Source organism: Budorcas taxicolor, chromosome 1 (genome assembly GCF_023091745.1).
Source record: "Budorcas taxicolor isolate Tak-1 chromosome 1, Takin1.1, whole genome shotgun sequence".
In the NCBI taxonomy this organism is placed as follows: domain Eukaryota; kingdom Metazoa; phylum Chordata; class Mammalia; order Artiodactyla; family Bovidae; genus Budorcas; species Budorcas taxicolor.
In genome coordinates, this window is record NC_068910.1 from 11,096,329 (window position 1) to 11,121,374 (window position 25,046).

General features: G+C 43.6%; 1 protein-coding gene across 1 annotated transcript in view; it reads left to right on the top strand.

Moving 5' to 3' along the window:
* Positions 1-25,046, top strand: part of DOCK3 (dedicator of cytokinesis 3) — a 285,077-nt gene that overhangs the window by 218,207 nt on the left and 41,824 nt on the right. The window contains exons 23-32 of the mRNA XM_052637625.1: positions 1,348-1,518; positions 4,510-4,702; positions 11,558-11,685; positions 14,130-14,276; positions 16,326-16,424; positions 18,247-18,341; positions 20,250-20,325; positions 20,816-20,916; positions 21,164-21,222; positions 23,284-23,432. Of these exons, the coding sequence (XP_052493585.1) occupies positions 1,348-1,518; positions 4,510-4,702; positions 11,558-11,685; positions 14,130-14,276; positions 16,326-16,424; positions 18,247-18,341; positions 20,250-20,325; positions 20,816-20,916; positions 21,164-21,222; positions 23,284-23,432 (1,218 nt within the window). The remainder of the gene's footprint in view (positions 1-1,347; positions 1,519-4,509; positions 4,703-11,557; positions 11,686-14,129; positions 14,277-16,325; positions 16,425-18,246; positions 18,342-20,249; positions 20,326-20,815; positions 20,917-21,163; positions 21,223-23,283; positions 23,433-25,046) is intronic.

Below are 25,046 nucleotides of genomic sequence, written 5' to 3' on the forward strand. Positions count from 1 at the left end.
TCAAGAGTTTAGGAAAAGCTTCTTTGAAGAGGTGGCCAGAGCTCCATATTTCATCCTTGGATAAGTTTCTCCTCAATGCTCCATGACTCTGCCTTTCCAGTGTCTGGGAGATCTTTAGCCTTTCTTTGATTAGAATATATAGAATCTTGAATTCTCTTAAAAGAGAATTATTCAGCTCATAAGCATGGGCCAACCTCCAGGGGCTCCTCAGAATCAGATTCTGCTCCCAACACATGTTATGGGAGTTTTGTCTCCTGTCTTGTTCATAAACTGTTGATGGCAGGTGTCCTGGTCTGGGAGAGGATGGTGAATGGGTGTGTTGGGTCTGCCAGCTCCTGTGCAACTAGAGGCTGGTTTTCTCCAAACTGGACCCCTGGTGAGATGGCTGGCACATGTCAGGCGCCAGCTGTTTCTCAAAGATGCAAAAGACTTCTTAAAGTACTCTTCCTTCTTGGAATAAATTGAAAAGAGGTTCTTATATCATTGCCTTTGTAACCTTTTATTTCTAGACCTGAGAAAAATGAGAGAAATTTAATTTTCTTTTGATCCTGTATCTTCTTGAATTCAGCTGCTTCCATAATAGTCTATGGTTATTCACTTCCACAGCTACATGAAATAATTTGGCAATTCTCTCAGTACATAGATACTTACTGTCAAGGACCATTTGGACTTTGGAGGAAAGGATTTAAAAATTAAAGTAAAAAACATTTTTCTAATTTAAAAAGATTAAAGTACTTCCCTACTATGTATAAAAGAGATAAGTAATAATAACCTGCTGTATAGCACAGGGAACTCTGCTCAATACTCTGTAATGGCCAACGTGGGAAAAGAATCTTAAAAAAAAAAAAAAAGTACATATATATATATATAAATATATATATATATATATAAAAACTGAGTCACTTTGCTATATACCGAAAACTAGTGTAATACAACATTGTAAATCAACCACATGCCAATAAAAATTTTAAAAAATACTAAAGTGCTTATCTCCAAAGTTGGAAATGTCCATCTCTCAAGGTTACTGTATGATTTGCTGGTACTCTACCCTTCACTCCTTCATGTGTTAGTTCCTGACCATCTTTATGTGCTAAGTTGTTTCAGTCATGTCCAACTCTTTGCATCCCTATAGACTATAGCTTGCCAAGCTCCTCTGTCTATGGGATTCTCCAGGCAAGAATATTAGAGTGGGTTGCCATGCACTCCTCCAGGGGAATCTTCCCGACTCAGGGATTGAACCCACATCTCTTATATCTCCTGCATTGGCAGGTGGGTTCTTTACCACTAGCGCCACCTGGGAAACCCATCTTTAACACCTCTCTATCCCTCTTTCTCCCACACCGCCAGGCGTTGGAGTACCTTTTCAAGTTTATCGTGCAGTCAAGGATCTTGTACTCACGTGCCACCTGTGGGATGGAAGAGGAACAGTTCCGGTCCAGCATCCAAGAGCTTTTCCAGTCCATCCGGTTTGTGCTCAGTCTGGACAGCAGAAATTCAGAAACACTCCTTTTCACTCAGGTCTGTGAGCTGCAGGAAAGTTTTGATGCTGGATTCTTGTCTGTCTTAGCAGGTGGTTTCTTTGTCCCCTGGCTTCCAGAGTCGAAGCCCTGACAGGTTTCTATGTTTCGGGTAAGGGTTGAGGTATAAGGAAATACCTGCTAGAATAAAATGCTGTTTTTACTTCAAAGCCAGCTGTGTCCCAGCTTCCAAATATAAAACAGCCCCATGTCTTTATGGTGGAGAAGAAGCTTAACTTTGCCCTCTTTTGGTCAGATTTATTTAGCTGCCATACTATTAGTTGTACATGAGCATCTTATTTATAAAGGATATTCAGAATGCAAAGAGGATTTTATTTCCTAGTCACTGTATTAATTTTAACAACTTCAGGTTAGTATTGATCCATTCTAGAAGTTAAGAGTGAAATTGGTTGAAAAACAGCAGAAATAACTAGAAAACCTTGGCTAAGAATTAGGATTAGATTCTATTAGAAATAATAGTGTGGAAAGGAAGTTTGCTTTCTTATATTAAATATGTCTGGTCAGTTAATCAGTTACCTTTCCCATGCACCCATACCCTAGAAGGGATCAAGGATATTATTCTTTACCCCAGTCACAAAGAGGTTATTCTTTTTCTTCCAGATAAATGTCAAGATTATATCTAATGAATTACACCTCTTTGGTTTCTTAAAGGCAATTATCACATCAAAACTTAGGAACAGAGACTAGACAGCCTCTCTTACGTCCATTCATTCCGTCACTGCTAGGTCTGTCAGCACAAGTATATGTTCAAATGTCTCCTTTAAGATTAGAATAGTCCCAATTTTTTTTTTTTGTTCCCCACTTCCTCCTGTGTTGCCTCTAGATTCCAGTTGTCCATAGGCCCCTTGGCCCAGAGAACAAAAGAACAGCTGGGCGATAGCCTCTATAAAAGTGGAATACATCAAGGTCACCAGGTATCTCTATAAGAAAGCCTCCTTCCATGGTCTCCCCTCCTGAATACCCCAGGCCAGTCATCTCTCTCCCCCAGCCTATCAGTTCCTGCCAGCCAAGGCCCAGGACACCTACTCATCTCTGAGCCTGTGGAGATCTGGGGAGCTCAGAGGTAGCTAGCAGAGCAAGGCAGATTTGCTTTCTGAGAACTCAGCAATGCCCTCTTCTCAATAGCGTGTTCCTCCCATATCGGGATAAATACCTTAGATCTATTCTCAGCTTAGACCTGAGTCAGAATCATACCTGCTCCTTTGGTACCAGGCTCATGTTTCATGAGTTTCAGAACCCTCCACAAGTATACAATTCAGTCAGACTTTATGTCTTTGATTCTGACCACTAGGAGATGTTGTGGTGCAAGTGTCCTTCTGTCCTGGTGCCATGAGATTAGAAAATTTCACCATTAAAGAGGACAAATCAGTTTACTGTTGGTCATTGATTGTGAAATATTACCTGCTTTTCTGGGAATTTTCTAGGAGTCCAGTGGTTAGGACTTGGCACTTTCATTAACATGGCCCCTGGTTTCACTACCAACCCCAGGTCAGGGAACTAAGGTCCTGCAAGGTTTGTGATGCAGCCAAAACAAATACCTGCTTCCTCCCTTTGTCTTTGTATCTAGTTTTTGTGCTGGTTCTCATTACTGAGAAATGGTCTCCTTGATATCTCAGGGAGTTATAAATCTGCAGATAGAATTCACAGAAGTTCAGTCATGGTCCTGGACTGAACATAGAGTGCAGTGTGACAGACCTGTTGCCCCATATAAATTTTCACTCAGTCAAGAACAGTGTCTTACTGCCTGAAAAACAGCTTCCCTCCCCTAACCTGCCACTTAGAAAGAGTGCACTCTCACCTCGTCTCAAGGCGACACTCCATTTCCCTTTGTAAATCTTGGGTTAATCATCTAAGAGGACTGAGCAGCGTGAAGAGCCTCCTTCATGCTATTTCCATTTAGACAAGAGAGATTGAACAAGAGCCAGCATTTATTGAAGGCCTGGTATGTGTGCCAGGCAGTCTACTGGAAATTAACCTGGTGCACCTAAACTTCTTCTTCATACCAATATGAGGAGATAAGTGATAACCTCATCTCCATTTTATAGATGAGAAAAAGGAGGACTAGGCAGTAACTCACCCAGGGTTATGTGGCAGATAAGTGGTAATGCTGGGATTTAAACTCATGTCTGTCCAATTTCAAAACCCATTCTCTTTCTCCTAAACTACTCTGCCTCCAAGAGGCTCTGATTGTTCTCAAGAAGCCACCTCATGGGTCTCCCAGAGCTGAGATCCTAGGAGAGAAGTCTCCATACACACAGACCACTTGTCTAGTCAGTCGAGGTCACTGAACGCTAGGCCAGCATCATCAGCAGTCTTCAGGATCTCATGGCTGACTAAATCCACACATTCTCCCTCCTTTTTGGATTTACACTTGAGACTGCCAGGCATGGCATGTGAAGGAAATAATTTACAAAGTCTTCAGACTTTATGGTTTCAAGTAAATGTCACTATTCTGGGGAAATGGTCCAGTTTTCAGAGCTAGACTGCTGGCTGCAGGACTGTGAATGGAGTTCACCACTGCTGCTTGATGGCACTCAGTTATGTTTGACCTCCTTTCTTTGCGAGTTTCCTGGCTTGAATTTGGGGCTGAAATTGGGAAGTCAAGAACTTGATCATAGAGAAAAATAAGTTAAATCCATTTTATGAGCAAAAACAGCTATGGATGTTAAGCTATAGAGTTAATTTCTCTATATAATTCGTTCCCTTGCCGACAAATGCCTTGGCAAGTTCTAAAGCTTCTAATGGCCTGGATCCCAGTAAATTCTCTTGTTTTGGTTTCCTTTTTGGTTCTCCTGCTTCAGCCCCAAGACTACTACGGGGATGGATGGAATCACAGGCCAGGGAGGAGCCCATTCAAAACAGGGGTGCTGCAATTACCTCTCAACCTCTCACCACTGTGTGTCATTGTCTAAGCACACAGATAGATGCAGACCTAAGTCTGAGCTAACCAGACCTTCACGTGCTTCTGCAGGCTGCGCTCCTCAACTCTTTCCCAACCATCTTTGACGAGCTCCTGCAGATGTTCACTGTGCAGGAGGTGGCAGAGTTTGTGAGAGGGACTCTGGGGAGCATGCCGAGCACTGTACACATTGGGCAGTCGATGGATGTGGTGAAGCTGCAGTCCATTGCCAGAACTGTGGATAGCCGCCTGTTTTCTTTCTCAGGTAAAGCAAGTTTCTTTCTCAGGTAAATCAAGTTGGGATGCGAGTCAGACCCACCTTTCTTCCTTATCAGGGTGTTGGCCAAGTGGTAAGCAAAGGCTCAATTTTACCAGCCATCATGTGAGAAGTCAGTGGACCTTAAAATGCAGAGTTTTTGGTAACCTCTGTTAGAGAATGCAGCTGAAACCTAGGCCTACTGCCTCCCTCGCAGCTTAGTTCTAGGGACCCACATGAGGTGGCCTGCAAAGCAACCTCCAGGCCCACAAATCTAGCCAGCTGCCAAAAAAGGGGTCTGCCGCAGCCCCAGCAAGATGAAAAAGCAGAGGGAAAGGAGGGGGAACAGAGAGAAAGGTCTAGCGCGAGAAGGTAGGATGAGTCAAGGAAAGAAAAGAAACCCTGAAAGGAGGCCCTGAGGACCCACTGCACTTTGTTTCCTTGCCTTGCCAGACAGATAGATTCCTTTTCCTCCCTTTGGAGGAGCCTCTTAACGTTAGACAAAGAGATAGACAGGGAGCCCTCCACACTTTAAATAGTGGTAAAGAACCTGCCTGCCAATGCAGGAGATGTAAGAGACGCAGGTTCAGTCACTAGGAAGGGAAGTTCCCCTGGAGGGGGAAATGGCAACCCACTCCAGTATTCTTGCCTGGGAAATCCCACATCCAGAGGATCCTGGCAGGCTACAGCCCATGGCACTGGTGGTGGGGAGTCAGAAACCACTGAGCAACTGAGCACACCACACCCCAAAAGAGATCAGGAAAGCCTGACAAACTTAATACGGTCAGGGAGTTCCCTGCTGGTAGTCCAGTGGCTAAGACTCCACACTCCCAATGCAGGGGGCCTGAGTTCAATCCCTGGTTTGGGAACTAGATCCCACATGCTACAACTAAGACCTGGTACAGTCAGAAAAATTAAAAAAAAAAAAATACTAGGGGAAAAAAAAGCAATATAATACAATCAGCAGCCTAGACTGTCTTTCAGAAGGAACCTCTGGATTCATACCTGAGGCCACATTGAACATGATCAAATATTCAGTAGTCAAATACTATGATCAGCATGAGTCTGGTCCTTTAAGCAGAATATCACACTGTGGAATAAACTTCTAGGGCACAGAAATAAACCTAAAATGCTAACAAAGCAATTATTATTAGAATGTTTATAATTAGAACTTCTTGGTGGTCAAATTTTTTTTGAGTTTGAGTTTCAAAGTATGAGAACAATCATTTCTCATCCCAGAGCTACACACATCTGCAGTATAAAACAAATACCCCCTTTAACTTAGCACTGCCTGTGTAAGGAATTACTGAGACTAAAGCTGCTGCCAAGAAATGCAGCTTTTCTCTACCTGTAACTGTTCATGGGAAGCACTTCTGTCTTCACCATTTCCTGGACTGAAGATAAAATCAATGGTTTGCACAGACTTTCACAGAAGCCACTGCATTCACTCAAGCTGTGAGCGCTGCTTCAAGCAGCAGGTGCTTTCTTTTTAAAAAAATTAATTTATTTTTTATTGAAGGATAATTGCTTTATAAAATTTTGCTGTTTTCTGTCAAACCTCAACATGAATCAGCCAAAGGTATACATATATCCCCTCCTTTTTGAACCTCCCTCCCATCTCCCTCCCCATCTCACCCCTCTAGTTGATACAGAGCCCTTGTTTGAGTTTCCTGAGCCATACAGCAACTTTCTGTTGGCTGTCTAATATGCATAGGGTAATGTAAGTTTCCATGTTACTCTTTGCATACATCTCACCCTCTCCTCCCCTCTCCCCATGTCCATAAGTCTACTCTGTGTCTGCTTCTCCATTGTCGCCCTGTAAATAAATTCTTCGGTACCATTTTTCTAGATTCCATATATATGTGTTAGAATAGTGTATTTATCTTTCTCTTTCTGACTCACTTCACTCTGTTTAATAGGTTCTAGGTTCATCCACCTCATCAGAACTGACTCAAATGTGTTCCTTTTTATGGCTGAGTTTAATATTCCACTGTGTATATGTACCACAACTTCTTTATCCATTCATCTGTCGATGCACATCTAGGTTGCTTCTATGTTCTAGTTATTGTAATAGTGTTGCAGTGAACATTGGGGTACATGTGTCTCTTTCAGTTCTGGTTTCCTCGGGTATATGCATAGGAGTGGGATTGCTGGGTGATATGGTGGTTTTATTCCTAGTTTTTTAAGGAATCTCCATAATGTCTTCCATAGTGGCTGTATGAATTTACATTCCCACCAACAGTGCAAGAGCGTTCCCTTTCCTCCACACCCTTTCCAGCATTTATTGTTTGTAGACTCTTTGATGAGGGCCATCCTGACTGGTATGAGGTGATTTCTCATTGTGGATTTGATTTGCATTTTTGTAATAGTGAATAATGTTGAGCATCTTTTCATGTGTTTGTTAGCCATTTGTATGTCTTCTTTGGAGAAATGTCTGTTTAGGTCTTTTTCCCACTTTTTGATTGGGTTGTTTATTTTTCTGGTATTGAGTTGTATGAGCTGCTTGTATATTTTGGAAATTAATCCTTTGTCAGTTACTTCATTTGCTGTTATTTTCTCCCATTCTGAGGATTGCCTTTTCACCTTGCTTATAGTTTCCTTTGCTGTGCAAAAGCTTTAAGTTTAATCAGGTCCCATTGTTTACTTTTGTTTTTATTTCAGTTACTGTAGGAGGTGGGTCATAGAGGATCTTGCTTTGATTTATTTCTGCCTGTGTTGTCCTCTAAGAGTTTTATAGTTTCTGGTCTTACATGTAGGTCTTTAATCCATTTTGAGTTTATCTTTGTGTATGGTGTTAGGAAGTGTTCTAATTTCATTCTTTTATTTGTAGCTGTCCAGTTTTCCCAACACCATTTATTGAAGAGGCTGTCTTTGCCCCATTGTATATTCTTGCCTCCTTTGTCAAAAATAAGGTACCCATAGGTGCATGGATTTATTTCTGGGCTTTCTGTCTTGTTCCATTAGTTTATATTTCTGTTGTTGTGCCAGTACCATACTTTCTTGATGACTGTAGCTTTGTAGTATAACCTGAAATCAGGAAACTTGATTCCTCCAGCTCTATTCTTCTTTCTCAAGACTGCTTTGGTTATTCGGGATCTTTTGTGTTTCCATATGAATTGTGAAATTTTTTGTTCTAGTTCTGTGAAATATGCCATTGGTAATTTGATAGGGATTACATTAAATCTGTAGATTGCATTTGGTAGTATAGTCATTTTCACAATATTGATTCTTCCTAGGAACAATTTCAACAACAATGTTCAATCCAGGAACATGAAATGTCTCTCCATCTGTTTATGTCATCTGATTGCTTTCATTAGTGTCTTATAATTTTCTGTGTACAGTTCTTTTATCTCCTTAGGTAAGTTTATTCCTAGATATTTAATTCTTTTTGTTGCAGTGGTGAATGGGATTGATTCTTTAATTGCTCTTTCTGATTTTTCATTGTTAGTATATAGAAATGCAAATGATATCTGTGTATTAATTTTGTATCCTGCAACTTTGCTAATTCACTGATTAGCTCTATTAATTTTCTGATTCTATCTTTAGGGTTTTCTGTGTACAGTGAGAGCTTTACTTCTTTTCTGATCTGGATTCCTTTTATTTCTTTTTCTTCTCTGATTGCTGTAGCTAGGACTTCCAGAACTATGTTGAATAATAGTGGCGAAAGTAGACACCCTTATCGTGTTCCTGATCTTAGGGGGAATGCTTTCAGTTTCTCACCATTGAGAATAATGTTTGCTATAGGCTTATCATATATGGCCTTTACTGTGTTGAGGCAGGTTTCTTCTATGGCCATTTTTTGAAGCGTTTCAATCATAAACACGTGCTGGATTTTGTCAAAGGCTTTTTCTGCATCTATTGAGATGATCATATGGTTTTTATCTTTCAGTTTGTGAATATGGTGTATCACATTGATTGATTTCCATATATTGAAGAATCCTTGCATCCCTGGAATAAACCCAACTTGATCATGGTATATGAGCTTTTTGATGTGTTGCTGAATTCTGTTTGCAAAAATTTTGTTGAGTATTTTTGCATCTATGTTGATCAGTGATATTGGCCTATAGTTTTCTTTTTGTGTGTTGTCTTTGTCTTGTTTTGGTATCAGGGTGATGGTGGCCTTGTAGAATGAATTTGGAAGTGTTCCTTCCTCTGCAATTTTTTGAAAGACTTTTAGAAGGACAGGCATTAGCTCTTCTCTAAATGTTTGATAGGATTCTCCTGTGAAGCCATCTGGTCCTGGGCTTTTGTTTTTTGGGGAGATTTTTGATCACTGCTTCAATTTCAGTGCTTTTAATTGGGTTGTTCATAATTTCTATTTCTTCCTGGTTCAGTCTTGGAAGATTGAACTTTTCTAAGACTCTGTCCATTTCTTCCAGGCTATCTGTTTTATTGCTGTATAGTTGTTCATAATAGTCTCTTATAATCCTTTGTTTTTCTGCATTTTCTGTTGTAACCTCTCCTTTTTCATTTCTAATTTTGTTGATTTGATTCTTCTCTCTTTTTTTCTTGATGAGTCTGGCTAAAGGTTTGTCAACTTTGTTTACCTTCTCAAAGAACCAGCATTTAGTTTTATTAACCTTTACTATTGTTTCTTTCATTTCTTTTTCATTTATTTCTGCTCGGATCTTTATGATTTCTTTCCTTCTGCTAAATTTGGGGAGGGGGGTTGTTCTTTTTCCCATTGTTTTAGATGTAAAGTTAGGTTGTCTATTCAATGTTTCTCTTGTTTCTTGAGGTAGGATCGTATGGCTGTAAACTTCCCTCTTAGAACTGCTTTTGCTGCATCCCATAGGTTTTGAGTTGTCATGTTTTCATTGTCATTTGTTTCTAGAAAGTTTTTGATTTCCCTTTTGATTTCTTCAGTAACCTGTTGGTTATTTAGAAACATGTTGTTTAGTCTCCATGTGTTTGTGTTTCTTACATTTTTTTTTTCTTGTAATTGATATCTAGTCTCATAGCATTGTGGTCGGAGAAGATGCTTGATACGATTTCAATTTTCTTAAATTTACTGAGGTTCGATTTGTGACCCAAGATGTGGTCTTTCTGGAGAATGTTCCATGTGCACTTGAGAAGAAGGTGTATTCTTCTGCATTTGGATGGAATGTCCTAAAGATATCAATGTATCATCTGATCTAATGTATCATTTAAGACTTGTGTTTCCCTATTAATTTTCTGTTTTGATGATCTGTCCATTGGTGTGAGTCGGGTGTTAAAGTCTCCTACCATTATTGTGTTACTATCAGTTTCTCCTCTTATGTCTGTTAGTGTTTGTCTTATGTATTGAGGTGCTCCTATGTTGAGCAAGCAGTTTCTTTGTGAGTGTATGGGAAGGCGGACAGCAGACTGCCCTCACTGACATACTTTATTTCTAATACTTTGGCATCTAATAGCTGCTTCTCATAATCACTTAAGAAAAATTGTTTTTAATGTGGCTGGAACTATGTAATTGGATTTGGCGATAACAAGCCACCACCAGATTTTCACTTGCATCTCACGTACATTGAATGCCTGAGCCGCAGCATCTTTCCTGAGGCAGAAGGACTTTTACCAGTGATGTCTTGAACCCAACCCTTACATTTCCCAGAGCATATCAGTTTGGTTTCTTCATCAGCAGATTCCAATAACAAGCTGCTATTTTGTCTGCAGGCAGCTATTGGTTGTTACAAATCCTGCTGTGTTGGCATTTTGGTCTACAAAAGACAGTAGGGACTTCTCTTTTATCCAAGCATCCTTTTAAACATATAATAGTTGTCACTCCACTTTATTTCAACATGTTCTAAGTATTTGACAAGGCAGTCCCCCAGATCTCCTGTATATCACGTAATTTGTCTTTTGCCAATAAAGATTTTCATTCTGAATTTCATCTAGAGTACTTAATTATGGCCAAATATGAACAACAAATCCAAAATACCATGGCTTGTTTGTGTTACTGGTAGTCTGACTAAATCATGCTGACTGGCTCTGGTGCCACTTTAATCACACAGTCATTGACCACATAGGAGTGCAAGATACCAGAAACATGTCCACTTCACCTTGTCTTCTCACCACACCTGTGAAGTAAATGCAGAAGGGGGCTGTTAGCACCTCATTGTATAGATGGGAGAAATCAAACCTATAGAAGGAATCAACCTGCCTAAGGTCTTAGAGTGAATTGATAAAAGAGCTTGATTTAGTATTTAACCTTCCTGAATTCAGAGTTCTAAATATAGTCACCCACTGATGAAGATAGTTTTTAGGCAGCATTGAAGAAGAAAGAAAAGAAAAATATTGTAATGTATGCAGTGGGACTGGCAAAGAGGTTTAGCTAATTATCAAAGGCTTATGACAAGGTGGAAGTCCTTCTTCTGTCCCTTTCATTACTGTGGAGTCACACAGCGTCCCACAGGCCAGAGGGGGAAAGTGCAGTACAGGCTTAGGAGGGTGGGAGCGCCGGGCCGCCATCAGGGCGTCATGAAGAGGAACCATTTATAATCCATATCAAGTCTGCTAGTTAGTTCCATCAGCATAGTTCATAGAACTAAGTGTGTCATTTAAATGGAGTTTAATTTGGAGTCTAGTCAATAAAGAGATTTCATTTGGAAGCAGTCTCCTAACATACATCCTGCATAAAAGGCCCTAGATAATTGAGGCCTGAAATGTGAAAAAAGAAAAGAGAGAGAGAAGGAAAATGCTGTGACGTGTCTTCAGATGCCTGGGAAGTGGGCTGTTAGACCTGCCCACAGGCAGGGACTGTTTTCCAGCGTGGCTGCAGTCCCAGCCCCACCTGCCTGGAGACCAGCTGCATCCTGTATTGCCCCTGGCTTCCAAAGGTAGCTGGTTCTTCTCCAAAGGGCTGCTTCACCTTTGTGTTTTCTCCCCCAGAATCCCGCCGCATCCTGCTTCCAGTGGTTCTCCATCACATCCACCTTCACCTGAGGCAGCAGAAGGAGCTGCTCATCTGCTCAGGGATTCTTGGCAGCATCTTCTCCATCGTCAAGACCAGCTCTCTGGTAGTGGCCCTAGACCTGTGCCACCCCCGGCCCTAAGCTCTGTCCCCGTCCTGTGTCAGTTTAACCAGAGGCAGACCAACAAAGATCATTTTGTTCACTTCCCAGTCAGAGAAGCTTTCATTAGTGACAAGAAGGTGCCCAAGTGAATGGAGGCCTGCCTATGTGTGCCCAGCAGCCTTCTCAACATAACACAGTCTTGCTATTTAAAAAAACAAAAAACAAAAAAAGTACTACCGTAAATACACCCAGAAACATAGTCATCTGTAGTACCAGAAAACCCCATCCCGTGCTGCTTGCTCTGTTTCTATCAAAAGACAGTATTTCTGTATTCCTGGGAGTGTTCTGAGGATACTCAGGCACGGACGAGCACAAGGAGGCAGGCCCAGGCTGAGAGGCAGCTTGCTCATTCAGACTTTTCTGTCAGCTTCCTGGCAGCTTGATTCCACCCATATGGCATTCCTATACCAAGCTAGATGAGACACAGTATACGAGCGATGCACGTTGCCCGCAATAGTTCTCAGCCTCATGGGATGCTGGAACGGCACTTCAGGGCTCAGGTTTCAGCTGGTAGTGCTCTTGCCTATTTTCCTTCTTCTTTATTTTTAGTTTTTTAGAAGAGACCCATGTTAGAAGGGAGGGGAGATAAGGAAGGCAGAAAAACATGTATCAGGCATGGATAAGGGTAGGAATTTATTTTAATTATGTTATACGTTTATACTATGGAAGAAATGAATATTTCTTTTAGAAAACTTCTAGAAAACTATAGGAAAGTATAAACAAATTTAAAATAAGACTGAGTCTTTATTTACACAATCTTCCTAAGTTGAGATAAGGTTTCTGGAGAATAAAATTTCAAGTGCATTTAAAATAAATACCAGGAACCAAGTGATACAAACATAGGAGGTTAGGTTGTCTGTGAAGATAGCATGGGAGAGGTGCAGAGAAGAAAAAATGTGCTTGGTTTGAACAGGATGCAAGGACTCAATAGGGTGCTGTGGTATCTGGTATCCTGACTTAAAGGACCATCTGGTGATAGCGGCCCACCTTGGCAGAGCGACTATGATGGCTGCAGTGGCCCTTTTGTTTGCTCTTGGCTCCAGGCAAGGCCTGGCAGCTCTCCTTCCCACCAGGCCTCAGAGAAGCAACACCAGGCACATAAGGTGTACTGGTGACCCAGGGTCAGGGGATGGGAGGCTGGTTGCTAAGGGAAAGAGAGAAATTGCAGGGGAAAAGCAAGGGGAGGGGAGGGATGAAAAAGGAATGGGAGCAAGTGAAAATCTGAAGGAAGTGATCTGGTTGTAGCTGTGGGGTTAGATACTAACCCCACAGCTACTCAAAAGAGCCATCACAGGTTTTAAAAGTGTTATAATTAGTTCAGCAAATGAGGAAGAAGACTGTGGTCCCAAGAGCCTGTCAAATATTTCTTGCAGAATGGGACTCAGTAAAACTACATTGAATGGACAGCTGGCCGGGGGGAGTGGGGGGGGTGCTGGGGTTGGGGGGTGGATGAAATTTAAGCTCCACTAAAGCAGAGATCTTACCTTTCTTGATCACTTGTGTATGCTCAGGTCTTCAAACAGTTACTGGCCCATGGTAGATACTTAGTGAATGGTGGGTTGATAGATGGAGGGACATTTGGACCTGCAATAGTATAAAGGGACTGGAGAAGAGGCAACGGGAATCTCTCTGTGAGATCATGAAAATCAGGCTGTAGGATATGGATTGCATGTGAGAGGTCCAGAAAAAGATAGCACAGACTCTTCCTAAAGTCAGAACTTGCTGACTGGGAAGCAGCCCTCAGTGAGGAAGCATGCTCCATTATTTTTGTGAGGCTACCTTAGAGGGACACACCGAGACCAGGGTCTTTCTGGTCGACCAAGGAACGTGAGCAGGAATGCCGAGGAGCTAGAGGGAGCGTGTCTGAGCAGCAGTCAGGCCTGGCAAAGAGTGAGGTCACGCACAGAGAAAATGGTCCTGAGGAAGACTGCAATACTTCTGTGTGCATTAGCAATAGGGAAGCTGCTGCCTCCACACCCTGTGGTGTGAACTCTACCATTTTCTCAGAGTGATAGTCAGCAGTGTTGTGCTCTCTCCTGACTTTTCTAGGAAAATCAGAGAAGACATTTAACTTAGGATCTTCGTTTCATCCTTGTGTATCAAGATTAATGCATCTGCCTGCGGTTCAGAACTGCAGGTGTCAGGGTGTTGCTGTGTGAGGCTCCGTCTCCAGCCCCCAAACCAGGGCAACAGCGGCAGGTGTGCCTCCCTTCCTCGCAGAGCCGTTGTTCCAGGTTCCTTGACACTGCATGCCAGTGAGGCTGGGGGCTCAGTGTTGAGAGCTAAGTCAGAAGACCACTCCTGACCGTGGCTGATGTAGTAAGTACTGTCCACTGCGCATCAGCCAGCCTGGCGCTGACGCTGTGCTCTCTTGCTGCTCGCTCCAGGAGGCAGATGTCATGGAGGAGGTCGAAATGATGGTGGAAAGCCTCTTGGACGTGCTCTTACAGACTCTGCTCACCATCATGAGCAAATCGCATGCGCAGGAGGCGGTAAGAGGGCAGCGGTGCCCGCAGTGCACAGCGGAGATCACTGTTAGTAACTAACATTCAGGTTTTCTTGCTTTCTTTTCTAACCCGGGGCTCCTCCACACGGAACCTCATCTCACATCACACCACCCTCATCTCAGCTTCCCTCCCTGCATGGTTGTCCGCATGCTGCCCTTTTCCCTTCTCCAGTCGGACTCCATCTCCTCGCTAGGTTCATGCTCAGAGGAGTGTACTTAGGGACAGGCCCAGGGATGCTTCCTGTCCTGTTTTCCTGCACACAGTCTCCACTGGCCTTTGCCTTTGGACCAGGTCACTTTCTGTAATATGGAATAAAGCAGAGAATGAAGGTGACAGCTGTTGACTGTTCCTTCTAGGAGCAGGCTCTCGCCAGTGATGTGTGCACCACAGTAATTTTCTCACAGTCTGCTTGTACCTACAAATTAGTTGCTTTTGGCCACAGTTCAGTTCAGTTCAGTTCAGTCGCTCACAGTAGTTGTATCTAAATGTGGAGCATCAGGGAAAACATGATGAGGTAGAATGACACTGGCATTGTTGGATGGTGATCTCCCATGATCTAACTAGGAGAGAAACAGACTGGGAGAGCTTTGCAGGAGAGGCAGAGAGATACCCCCCAGACCCCCCTGTTCCTATGCAGTGTGCACTTCTTAGCCCTGATGTTGGGACATGATAAACAGCTTGCTGGGGATCTTCCTGTTGGCAGTTGGGAGACTTCAGTGATCCCTTTGTGGAAAAGCTCCTGTGGGAGCAAGTCAAGCTCCAGCAAGTTAGGGAGAGCAGAGACCGGATGTGTTCAAGACCATATGGGCTTGGAAAGAATGTCTGCTCCCTTAGGAACTCCTACGCAGGATACTCTCACTATAGGTAACAACATGCTCCCTGGCATGTCCTGGTAGCCCATCCTTCTAACCAGCAATGACGCAGTGCTGGCTGTGGGCCAGACCCTGCTTTTGCACTTTATAAACAGTAACTCACTAGCAATACTAAAGAAGTTATTTATTTCATATACATCTAATGAAGCTAACAACAGTTTATCGAGCACTTCTTTATGTGCTGGCCTTTTTACTTAAATGCTTTATGTACATTAATGCATCTGATTCTCGAAACAAATTATGGCTTATGTCCATTTCTTCAGATAAAACTGAGGTTCATGTACCTGTATATATTTTGCATACATATATGTCTAATAATTTCATGAGTCACAAAAGGATTTGAGAGACTAAAAAAGAGTTGTCATAGTCCCACAAACTTAAAAACATTTGAAAACTGCCCAAATGAAGTCATTTTCCCTCCATCTCTTCTGAGAAGGCAGCCTTGTAAGAGGAAACCATGCTCAGCTGCCCCATGACAGAAGTTTCCAAGAGATGGTAAAAGTCTTTAGAGTCCTTAAGCCAGGGTTTTCATCTGCGTACCCCAGTTGGAACCTGAAGAAATTTTAAAGGCTCATTTTTTTTTAATCTTTAAATTTTTACTTAAAGCCATTAGCTCATCTTCTCAGAAAGGTCAGTTTTAAAGCCGTTGGCTCATCTTCTCAGAAAGGTCAGTTTTGACTCCTCTGCTTTCCTGAGGGTCATGTTGATCTACTGTGTTCCATCTCCAGCAATCTCATGTCGGCTCTGGGAGTTCCCAGAGGAGATCCTTGTATAAAGACTGCTCCAGCCCAGCGGGATGGGCAGAGTCCAAATTCTGTCCAGAGAAGTCTGAGCTCCTTGTTCCCAGGGACCCCTCCAGGCTTTAGTATGGTGCCCTGGCAGCGTATAATGACAAAGGACTACGCAGCCAAAAGTTCCCTAGGGAAAAAACTAGAATATCTGTCTCGTTTGGCAGTACTTCTTTCTTACGGGCTAAGATTTTTCAATTAGCCCCATGCTGCAGCAGTCTTACTAAAATTCCCAAGCCCTCCAGGCATCCCTTTAGCAGAAAAGAAAATTCATTTTCAGGGCCAGAGTTGTCACCTTCCCTCTCATGATCATTGGGGCCATCTCAGACCCTTCCTTCTCTCCTTGCCCTCTGTGGATTGGGGGAACACAGCTCTTGTGATTGGCTTTGCTAAGTGTATTTTGGGTTGTTCCCCAGGGTGAGTATGTGTCCTGCCTTCTCTCGCTGCTCCGCCAGATGTGTGACACGCATTACCAGCACCTCCTGGACAACTTCCAGAGCAAAGATGAGCTCAAGGTAGGCCGAGAAACACTGACCTTTCACCCAGGAAAGGAAGCATGCAGCTAAGACTGCCCAGCAGTTTTTCCCCCTGCCAATAGAGAAGTGCAAGTGGCCTGCCCTGCTGAGAGTGGAAGATTTACCAGCCTCGCTTTACAGCTGACTGTATGGCTCCCAAAAGCAAATAGCCAGCAGTGTTCCCATACAGCCAGACCCCAGGAACGCTGGCAAGTCTTCCCTGACTGATCGCAACCCGTGACCATGTGCCTCTAAGAGACACTTCTCTGGGCCACACTGATTATCAGTCAACCAGGACTCTTCCCTCTCTTATAAACACAGCAGTTGAGTTGTAGGTTACCCATGAAACAGGCTTCACTGTTTAATAACTGTAGTGATAATAATAATAATGACAACTTTTCTTCAGTAAAACATATTTCTGAAAGATTTGTATTTGTAGAAAGCAAATACAAACACTGTCCATTGGCTATCACTCTGGATCTAGAGCACTGAGGGACAGATAGTCCAGAGAAATGGGCCCATGGTCCAGATGACAGGAGAGTGTTCCCAAACTTTGAAGGGTATCAGCTGCTGGCAGACTCCAAGGGCTTGTGTGTTTGCTTTAGAGCATGCTACTGAGTTCATCCCTGGATAAAGGAACTGTTGTAAACATTATGTCTATACTCTGCCTCCACCCAGAGTCACGTCACTTGTCGATACTTCACAGTAGTGCACTGTACTGTTTCCATTTGTGTAATCTTTATTAATCATAAGAGTTAATCAGTATCACTAACACATTAAAGTCTCACTAACACTTTCTGGTGTTTGATCTGGCCTGCCTTTCCACAGATGTGGGTCTCTGCAGATTGTTATCCCTAACTTACTGCAGTGAGGCCAGCCTGTCTTCTCAGAGGGATGAACTTGACAGCCCTTGAAGTGAGCCATAAGTTAACCAGGGCCTGGAGCTCATATACAGGTCAAGCAATGCTTGAGCTGGGGTGTAGAGCTTGAAAATCCAGTCCTGACTCTTCTAGATCATTTTCATCGTATGTGTGTGTGTTTGTGAGAGAGAGAAGGACACTAACCAATTCTCAATCAGAAGCATCATTCTCTTACTTTTTAATTAAATGTTTGTTTTTATCACAGCAGTATGTATATACGATTTTAAAAGCCAAAGCATCTTACAAAGTGTGTAAATAAAACTGGTTCCTTGGCTCAACCTCACCACGTCTACCCACTACTCCCGCAAAGCAGCCACTTTGAACTCTTCTTTTGTTCTTCAAGTAGCTTCTACTGCCATTTAAATTTTTAAAATTTTTAGTTATTGTTTATTTTCTTCTTCCCACAGAAAATGAGGCTGATTCTCCTGAATCAGCAAGTGTTTCATTAACCAGTCTTGGCACTGTTCTCATTGCTTTCATGGAGAAGCACATTTTTGGAGATACTCACTCATCTGTCCCTGAAGTGCTTCTCCAGTCCATGTGTTCTCACCACCCAAGAAAACAAGTTCTCACAATCAAGTGCTCAGGGGCCATCCCCCACAGATTGAGACCAGTGGTCTGGATGCCATGTCTGCTGGACCTCCTGTGTTTTGGCCTTTAGGCACTGGGCTGAGCAGGTATAGAGCTGCATCTCTTCTCCCCAGTTTGGGACTGGCCTGCGGCAGTGGCCAGACCTCACTGCCACGCAGCCCTCTAGGAGAAAAGCAACTCATGAAGGGAGCCAGAGTGTCACCCACTGGTCCTCTCCATTCTCATGATCTAGAGGTCAGAGAACCTGTTGAGGAGGTATGTGCTGCAGTGGTAGAGGGGGCGTCTCACATCAGATTTTCCTCTCGGCCCAGGAATTCCTGCTGAAGATTTTCTGCGTGTTTCGGAACCTGATGAAGATGAGTGTCTTTCCTCGGGACTGGATGGTGATGAGACTTCTTACAAGCAAGTGAGTGTGGAAGGGCCCTGCGCCAGCCTCAACGCAGCTGTCCCCAGACTATTACATGTGAGAGAAGAAGCAAGATGGAAACTTGTCAAGGTCAAAGCTGTGGGGACAGAGAGGAGAGGGTTCAAATGTGAAAGTGTTTGGAAGCACAGTCAGCAAGACTTTGCCATTTACCAAAGTTCAGGGAGGAGAAATAGTCAAAGATAGTTCAAAAGTAGACTCTAAGTGCCTGGCAGATGGTATGCTGGTAAGGGTAGGAAAGGAACTTTTATGAATGGGAACTGTGATACCAGAGGAGGGCTCCTGCCTCAGGAGGGCCTGCTCATTGGCCTCTGTTGCTCTGCGGTTTCAGGCAGCATCACAAGCCTTCCTCTTGACTTGATTTGTGTTGTCTGCCAGACACTGCTCAACCCCCACAGCTAGTGCTAATTACCCACCCAAGACTGTGAGGCTCTGCCCACCTCTGACACTGGCCACAGAATTCACTCCAAGGTTGACCCCACTTGTCTGCCCCATTCATATTTCTGCCCTGTGCTTCTCACTGGCAAAGCGAACAAGTCATGTGGGTGGTAGGGTGTTTGCTTGTTGGGTCCCCCTATACTCAGGAGAAGGCCATTTGGCGTCCACTCTCTAGCCTACTGCCTCCTCCCTCTGATTGGCCTTTTACATAGGCATTATGCAGAATGTAGTGAAATTATTTGTGTTAGATTTATTAGCAAGGTGTCAGGATGGTCTTTCTACTCTGTACGTTTTATAGTGCTCTTTTTTTTAAAAAACTGCAAACATTTCATACAGAACAGAAGAATGGTTATAAACAGTGTTGCAGAGATATTTCCTTAAATAGTGGATTTTCCATTTGACCCCCTCTTGTTTCTGTCTCTTAGTTCTACTCAGCACTTCAGGCTCTCCAGCCCATTCTGCAGGAGCAAGCCTCTTCTTTCAAGGCTTTTACTTTTCAAATTTATTTGCTGGTAATGAGTCTCTCTAATGCACTGTTTTTGCCTTGCCCCTCTTCTGCACCAAAGCTTAGGTGGTCATTGTTAGGTGTAAGCTCCTTTGCCAGGCATCCGATGCCCTTGGTAATTAAACCCTTACTCACCTGTCGCGCTTCACTTTCTCTCTCCCTTAACCTGTGCTCTTGACTCTAGCAAGCCAGCCTCCCATTAACCCTTAAATGTGCCCAAGCAAAAATTGAGAGTGATATTCTAGATCAAAGGCTGAGGTCAAATTACTTACACATGAAAATAACAGTATATGATAAAAGTAGAGATTTAATAACTGTAAATCCCTGTTATCAAGTGGAGTAATAGAATAATACTCTAAGTCCTCTGTTGGTCATAATACAGGTTCATTTTCCTAAGATCCCCCCAATACTAGAGTCACTGTTTGAACTGGAAGAAGCCTGAAAGAACCATGAAACCTTACTCCCCTCCTTTTATAGGGAAACTGGCCAAAGAAAAGTAGTGCCAAGACCAGGTATCAGCAGAGCTTGGTCTAGAACCCACTAGTAGGGCACTTCTCCACAGGGGTTTTTTTGTGGGGTTTGTGCCATGTATTCCTCTCACATGGGCTTCCAGGTGGCTCAGGGCTAAAAAATCCACCTACCAATGCCGGAGACATGGGTGCTATCTCTGAGTTGGGAGGATCCCCTGGAGAGGAAAATGGCAGCCCCCTCCAGTATTCTTGCCTGCGAAATCCCATAGGGAGAGGAGCCTGGTGGGCTACGGTCCATGGGGTCGCAAAGAGGCGGACACAACTGAGCACGCACACACATCCTTCTCCCTTAAAGTCACATCTTACACGAGAGCTTCTTGTACTCAGGAAGCTTGCACATGGGCCGCAGACCGCAGGTGCTAAGCTGCAGGGTGCCAGTGCCAGCCCTTTAACTCTCTGACGCCTTGTCCCCTGCAGCATCATAGTCACCACTGTCCAGTACCTGTCTTCTGCACTGCACAAGAATTTCACAGAGACAGACTTCGACTTCAAGGTAGGAGCTCCTGAAATCCATCACTCTCTTCGTAATAACCACAGAAAGCCAAAAACCAGACTCCCTGTTTTTATTTTTGTTTTTGTTTTACTTAAAACAGCTGTTTTATTTTGCTCACAGGTTTGCAGGTCAGGAATTTGAGAAGGATTCAGCTAAGTGTCTGATAGGTGGCTAGGGGCTTTCTTTATCTGTGCATAGTATCAAACAGCTTCCAGGCTTGATAATGATTAGAGTATAACCTAAGAAACCCCTCTTGGAGGTGCTGGGAGCCAGAAACCCATGAGTTTGTTTTCCAGTCCAGAATCAACCCTGTTGGTTTCAGAGAAGTCAAGAAAGCAGGGGAAAGTCCTGTTTGTAAAGATACTTTTCTAAAAACCACGATCTTAACACTGAAATGAATTCTGCACTACATGCATATATTTAGAATCTCTCCTTGCAAGGTTAAGAACTCAGGCTGTCACATATTTCCTCTTTCTCTCTCTCTCTCTAGGTGTGGAATTCTTATTTTAGCCTGGCAGTTCTGTTCATAAATCAGCCAAGCCTTCAGCTAGAAATCATTACTTCCACCAAGAGGAAGAAAATTCTAGATAAGTAAGACATATGTCTCTTATCCATCTTCCTACATGTGCCCAGATGGGGTTATGTTTCCAGGAGGGGCTCCTAGAGACGTCCACAAGGTTCTCATTGAGGTGGATTCCCAAGGAGCCAGGTGTAAGAGCTCAACTGAGAGCAGAATGACTTTGTCTTTTGGAAAACGCTAGAAACAGAGCTGAATCCTGGCCTCCTGTCTTCCTGAACCTTCTTGTGCTAATAGTTGCTTCCTGTGTTCTATTCCCAGGTATGGGGACATGCGTGTGATGATGGCTTATGAACTCTTCAGCATGTGGCAGAATTTGGGTAGGTCTTTCCTTCACACTCTTCCCTTACACATATTGTGTAGCCAAATAAGAAGTTACAAGACTAATGACTTCCTCCAGGTTTTATGAATGTTAATTCAGACCCAAGAGATCTTCACATATCTTTAGCATAACACCTCAGATGGATGGTATAGTGTAGCACATGTGCACAAAGCCCTTGGCAGGGAGAGTTAAGCTGAGAAATAAGACCCCAGCGATACATATGCACAGACCCTTTTTTGAGAACAAAAGTCAAAAGGAGAAAAAGAAGATGAGGCTGTAAGAATATAAGTCTGAGGCTCTAAGAGTATAAGATCCTCTGGGCTGTCCATGTCCCAGTCCAGATGTCACAGGCCCAGAAGCCCAGTCAGCACATGAGCAAGGGCAGCAAAGATTGAAACCCTCCTTGGGTCTCTGGCATTCAGGCATTCAGACTAGGTTCCCGCTGCCAGGTGCATGTATGAAGGGAACTGCCGCATCTAGGTGAGACTGACTTTAGTCCCCTTTCTTTCGACAGCTTCTCTTTGCTGCTTCTCTAATATCCAGCACTTTGGATCTTGAAATTGTCAGGTTTTGGTGGAATCCTTGGGGTGCCCTGGTAACTAGGTGGGCTGTCCTTTGCTTCTGTCAGCTGCTTAGATAGGCCTGCCTGGATGCCAGAGAAGCTGCTGCTGTTCTTCCCAATGAGAACTGCTTTCAACTAAGCTCATGACTCTGAAGTCTTAGGAAGGATGGCCATAAAATCTCATAGTCCTCCGTCAGTCATCCTAGTCACAACCCTAGAAGCAGCAAGCAAGATGCAAGGCATTTCTGCCAGCCCTGGGGCCTTCTATCCCTGAGTGGGGCTGCATTTCCCCAAACCAGCTCTCTAGCTTCAGTGCTCATACCCTCTGCATCCAGCACAGTCCAGATATAAATGTTCACCCTGAAGTTGATTCTGAAATTCCCAGAAACACAAGGGACCAGCACTATACCAAATACCAAGATTGGAATATGCAGAATCTGCCTCCAGGCTAGCTAACACTTGGTCCTTAGGTAGGCTTTCAACATGGAAGAATTCAAAAACCATGTCAGATTTCCCCCAAGAAAGCCATTGCTACCTCATTGTTTTTGGTGGAAATGATATTTTCTAGTTCTCAGGAACTGATTTTGCTTGATGCTAACAGTCACTACACAGGCCCACAGTTTGTCCCCTGAGTCTCTGAAGGACTGAAAACAGAGCTCTGGAAGACGGTTCACTCTGTTTCACCTTTACAAGGAAGAGAAAAGTTCTGTCCCATAGTCTTGAAGACTGGCCCTGGATTCTGGGAACATGCCCCAAATGACAGGCTAGTCACAGGGAAATTCATATCACACTCTTCCCATGGACAGGCCTCATTAAGAAAATTGAGAGTTGAGCCAAGCTGGTTTGAATAAATATAGTGCTACCACCAAAAATGCAATGTGAAGGCAAGGGGTGGGATTGGAGGTACACGTAGAGAGTCTCTCAGCCAGTCTGTCAAGGTACGGCTGTGCAGGAGGCTCCTGCTAACTCAAGAGGGGGACTCTTAGGCACATTTGAGCACTGATGATGAAGAGCCTTGTGGACTTCAGACCTCTTGCAGACTGAACATCCTCACCACTTAAATGCCTCTGGGCTACAGGCAGAAACCCCAGGGTCAGTACACTGTGTTTAAGTAGAAATTGGTGAATTTTCCTTGCTGAGTAAATACTGTGAACAGACTATTGGAAACTATTGCAGGGTACTCAGAAGTCCTATTCTATCTAGAGTAGTGACTCTGCTCTTTGACCTCAGAATGATTTTCAGATAGTTTGTAGAACCTCCCAGCAAATTCTTTGGAAAGAGCTTGTGTCTGTTGAATTTTCTTTCAACTGGACTGAGCCAATTTAGTCTGCAAACTCTTAAAAAGCCAAGGGAAGGGACTATCTCAGAAGCCCACAGAGGAGAGCTTTCTGTATTCTCTAATGCTCCCAGTGAAGGTCAGATCATGTGCTGTGGCCCTACTCGGGAAGCTTCTGTGGCTGGAGCATAAACTTTTATCTGCTGGGTTGTGTTGTTCAGGTGAACATAAGATCCACTTCATTCCGGGAATGATTGGCCCGTTCCTGGGTGTGACACTGGTCCCACAGCCTGAAGTGCGGAATATCATGATTCCCATCTTTCATGACATGATGGACTGGGAGCAGAGGAAAAATGGCAACTTCAAACAGGTGAGACCCACCCCCCGGTGGTGTTAGGGGTACTCTTCCCTAGAATGGACCTCTTTTGCCCTGGCACATGATGCAGATGGCCAGGCTGTAGTTCTAGTGTAGTTCTTGGCCGTCTTGAGTCCCATCCAAGGGCTTCCCTCCCTTGCTGGCCAGAAGTGATTTGTGGATTTTCTTCATGAAGTGCTACCAGAGAAGAATCAGAGGAAAGGAACCGCATCATGTGAAAGGACTTTTCTGATCAAGGAGAGAGTGACTGAGACTGTAACCTCCCAACTTCACTCAGAGGGCACTCCCAGAAGTATGTTGTCCTTTCTCTCTGGAGGTTCCCCAGTGTGTATGGTCCAGGCATTTCTGTGGCTAGAGCCCAGACCAGAAAACTTCTCAGAGCTGAGAACTTCACAGACTCCTGAACAGAGGGCTGGGCCCATGAGGGATAAGTGCTTGGTTTCTGACCGAGTGGCTTCAGGCTGTGCCTCTGGGCGTTCCTCTGCCACCCCTAAAGTGGAGGAGAGGGCCCCTGCCCTTGTATCTGTAGCTCCAAGGAATAGGACTAGAAACAACAGATAGAAAACAGTGGTGGTAACACCGATTTTAGCCAATAAAAGGAATAGCTTGCTCGCAAAAAGTGATTTGCTATAAGCTGGCCTGCTTTCAGAGATGAGGAGGTCCTCTCTGTTGGTGGTTCTCAAACGGAAGCTCCCTGGAGTCCTCTAGGGGAGAGTTCTCTGTTGCCTTGGGGACTGTAATCACTCCCCTCTAAGCTCCCTGCCAACTCTGTGATTCTGGGGAAAACCAGTGGTCTTAGAGTGAGTGATTCTAACACTGACAACAGACAGGGCAAACAGTAATTTTTAAATTTTTATTTATGTATTTTTATATTTACAAAGAGTAAAATTCACTCTTTGGGATTTACAGCTCTGTAAATTTGGCAGACACATGAAAGTCATGTAACCACCATCACAATCAAGATTTTTAAAAAATTTTTCTAATTCCTAAAATTTCCATCTCGCTACCCCTTTCTAGTCAAACCCTTCCCCTACCTTTAACCTGTGGCAACCATTGATCCTTTCTCCATCACTGTCATTGTGCGTTTTCCAGAATGTCATGTAAACGGAATCATGTAGACTGTAGCCTCTTGAGACTGACTTCTTTCACTTAGAACAGTATGATTGCATCAGTTATCGTTGTTATTCAGTCGATCAGTCGTGTCCAACTCTTTGCGACCCCTTGGACTGCAGCACACCAGGCTTCCCTATCCTTCACCATCTCCCAGAGCTTTCTCAGACTCACACCCATTGAGTCGGTGATGCCATCCAACCATCTCGTCCTCTGTCATCCCTTTCTCTTCCTGCCTTCAATCTTTCCCAGCATCAAGGTCTTTTCTAATGAGTTGGTTCTTCACATCAGGTGGCCAAAGTATTGAAGCTTCAGCTTTAGCATCAGTCCTTCCAATGAATATTCAGGACTGATCTCCTTTAGGATTGACTGGTTTGATCTCCTTGCAGTCCAAGGGACTCTTATGAATCTTCTCTAACACCACCATTCGAAAGCATCAATTCTTTGGTGCTCAGTCTTTTTTATGGTCCAACTCTGTCACTGTTTATGCTTTTTCCC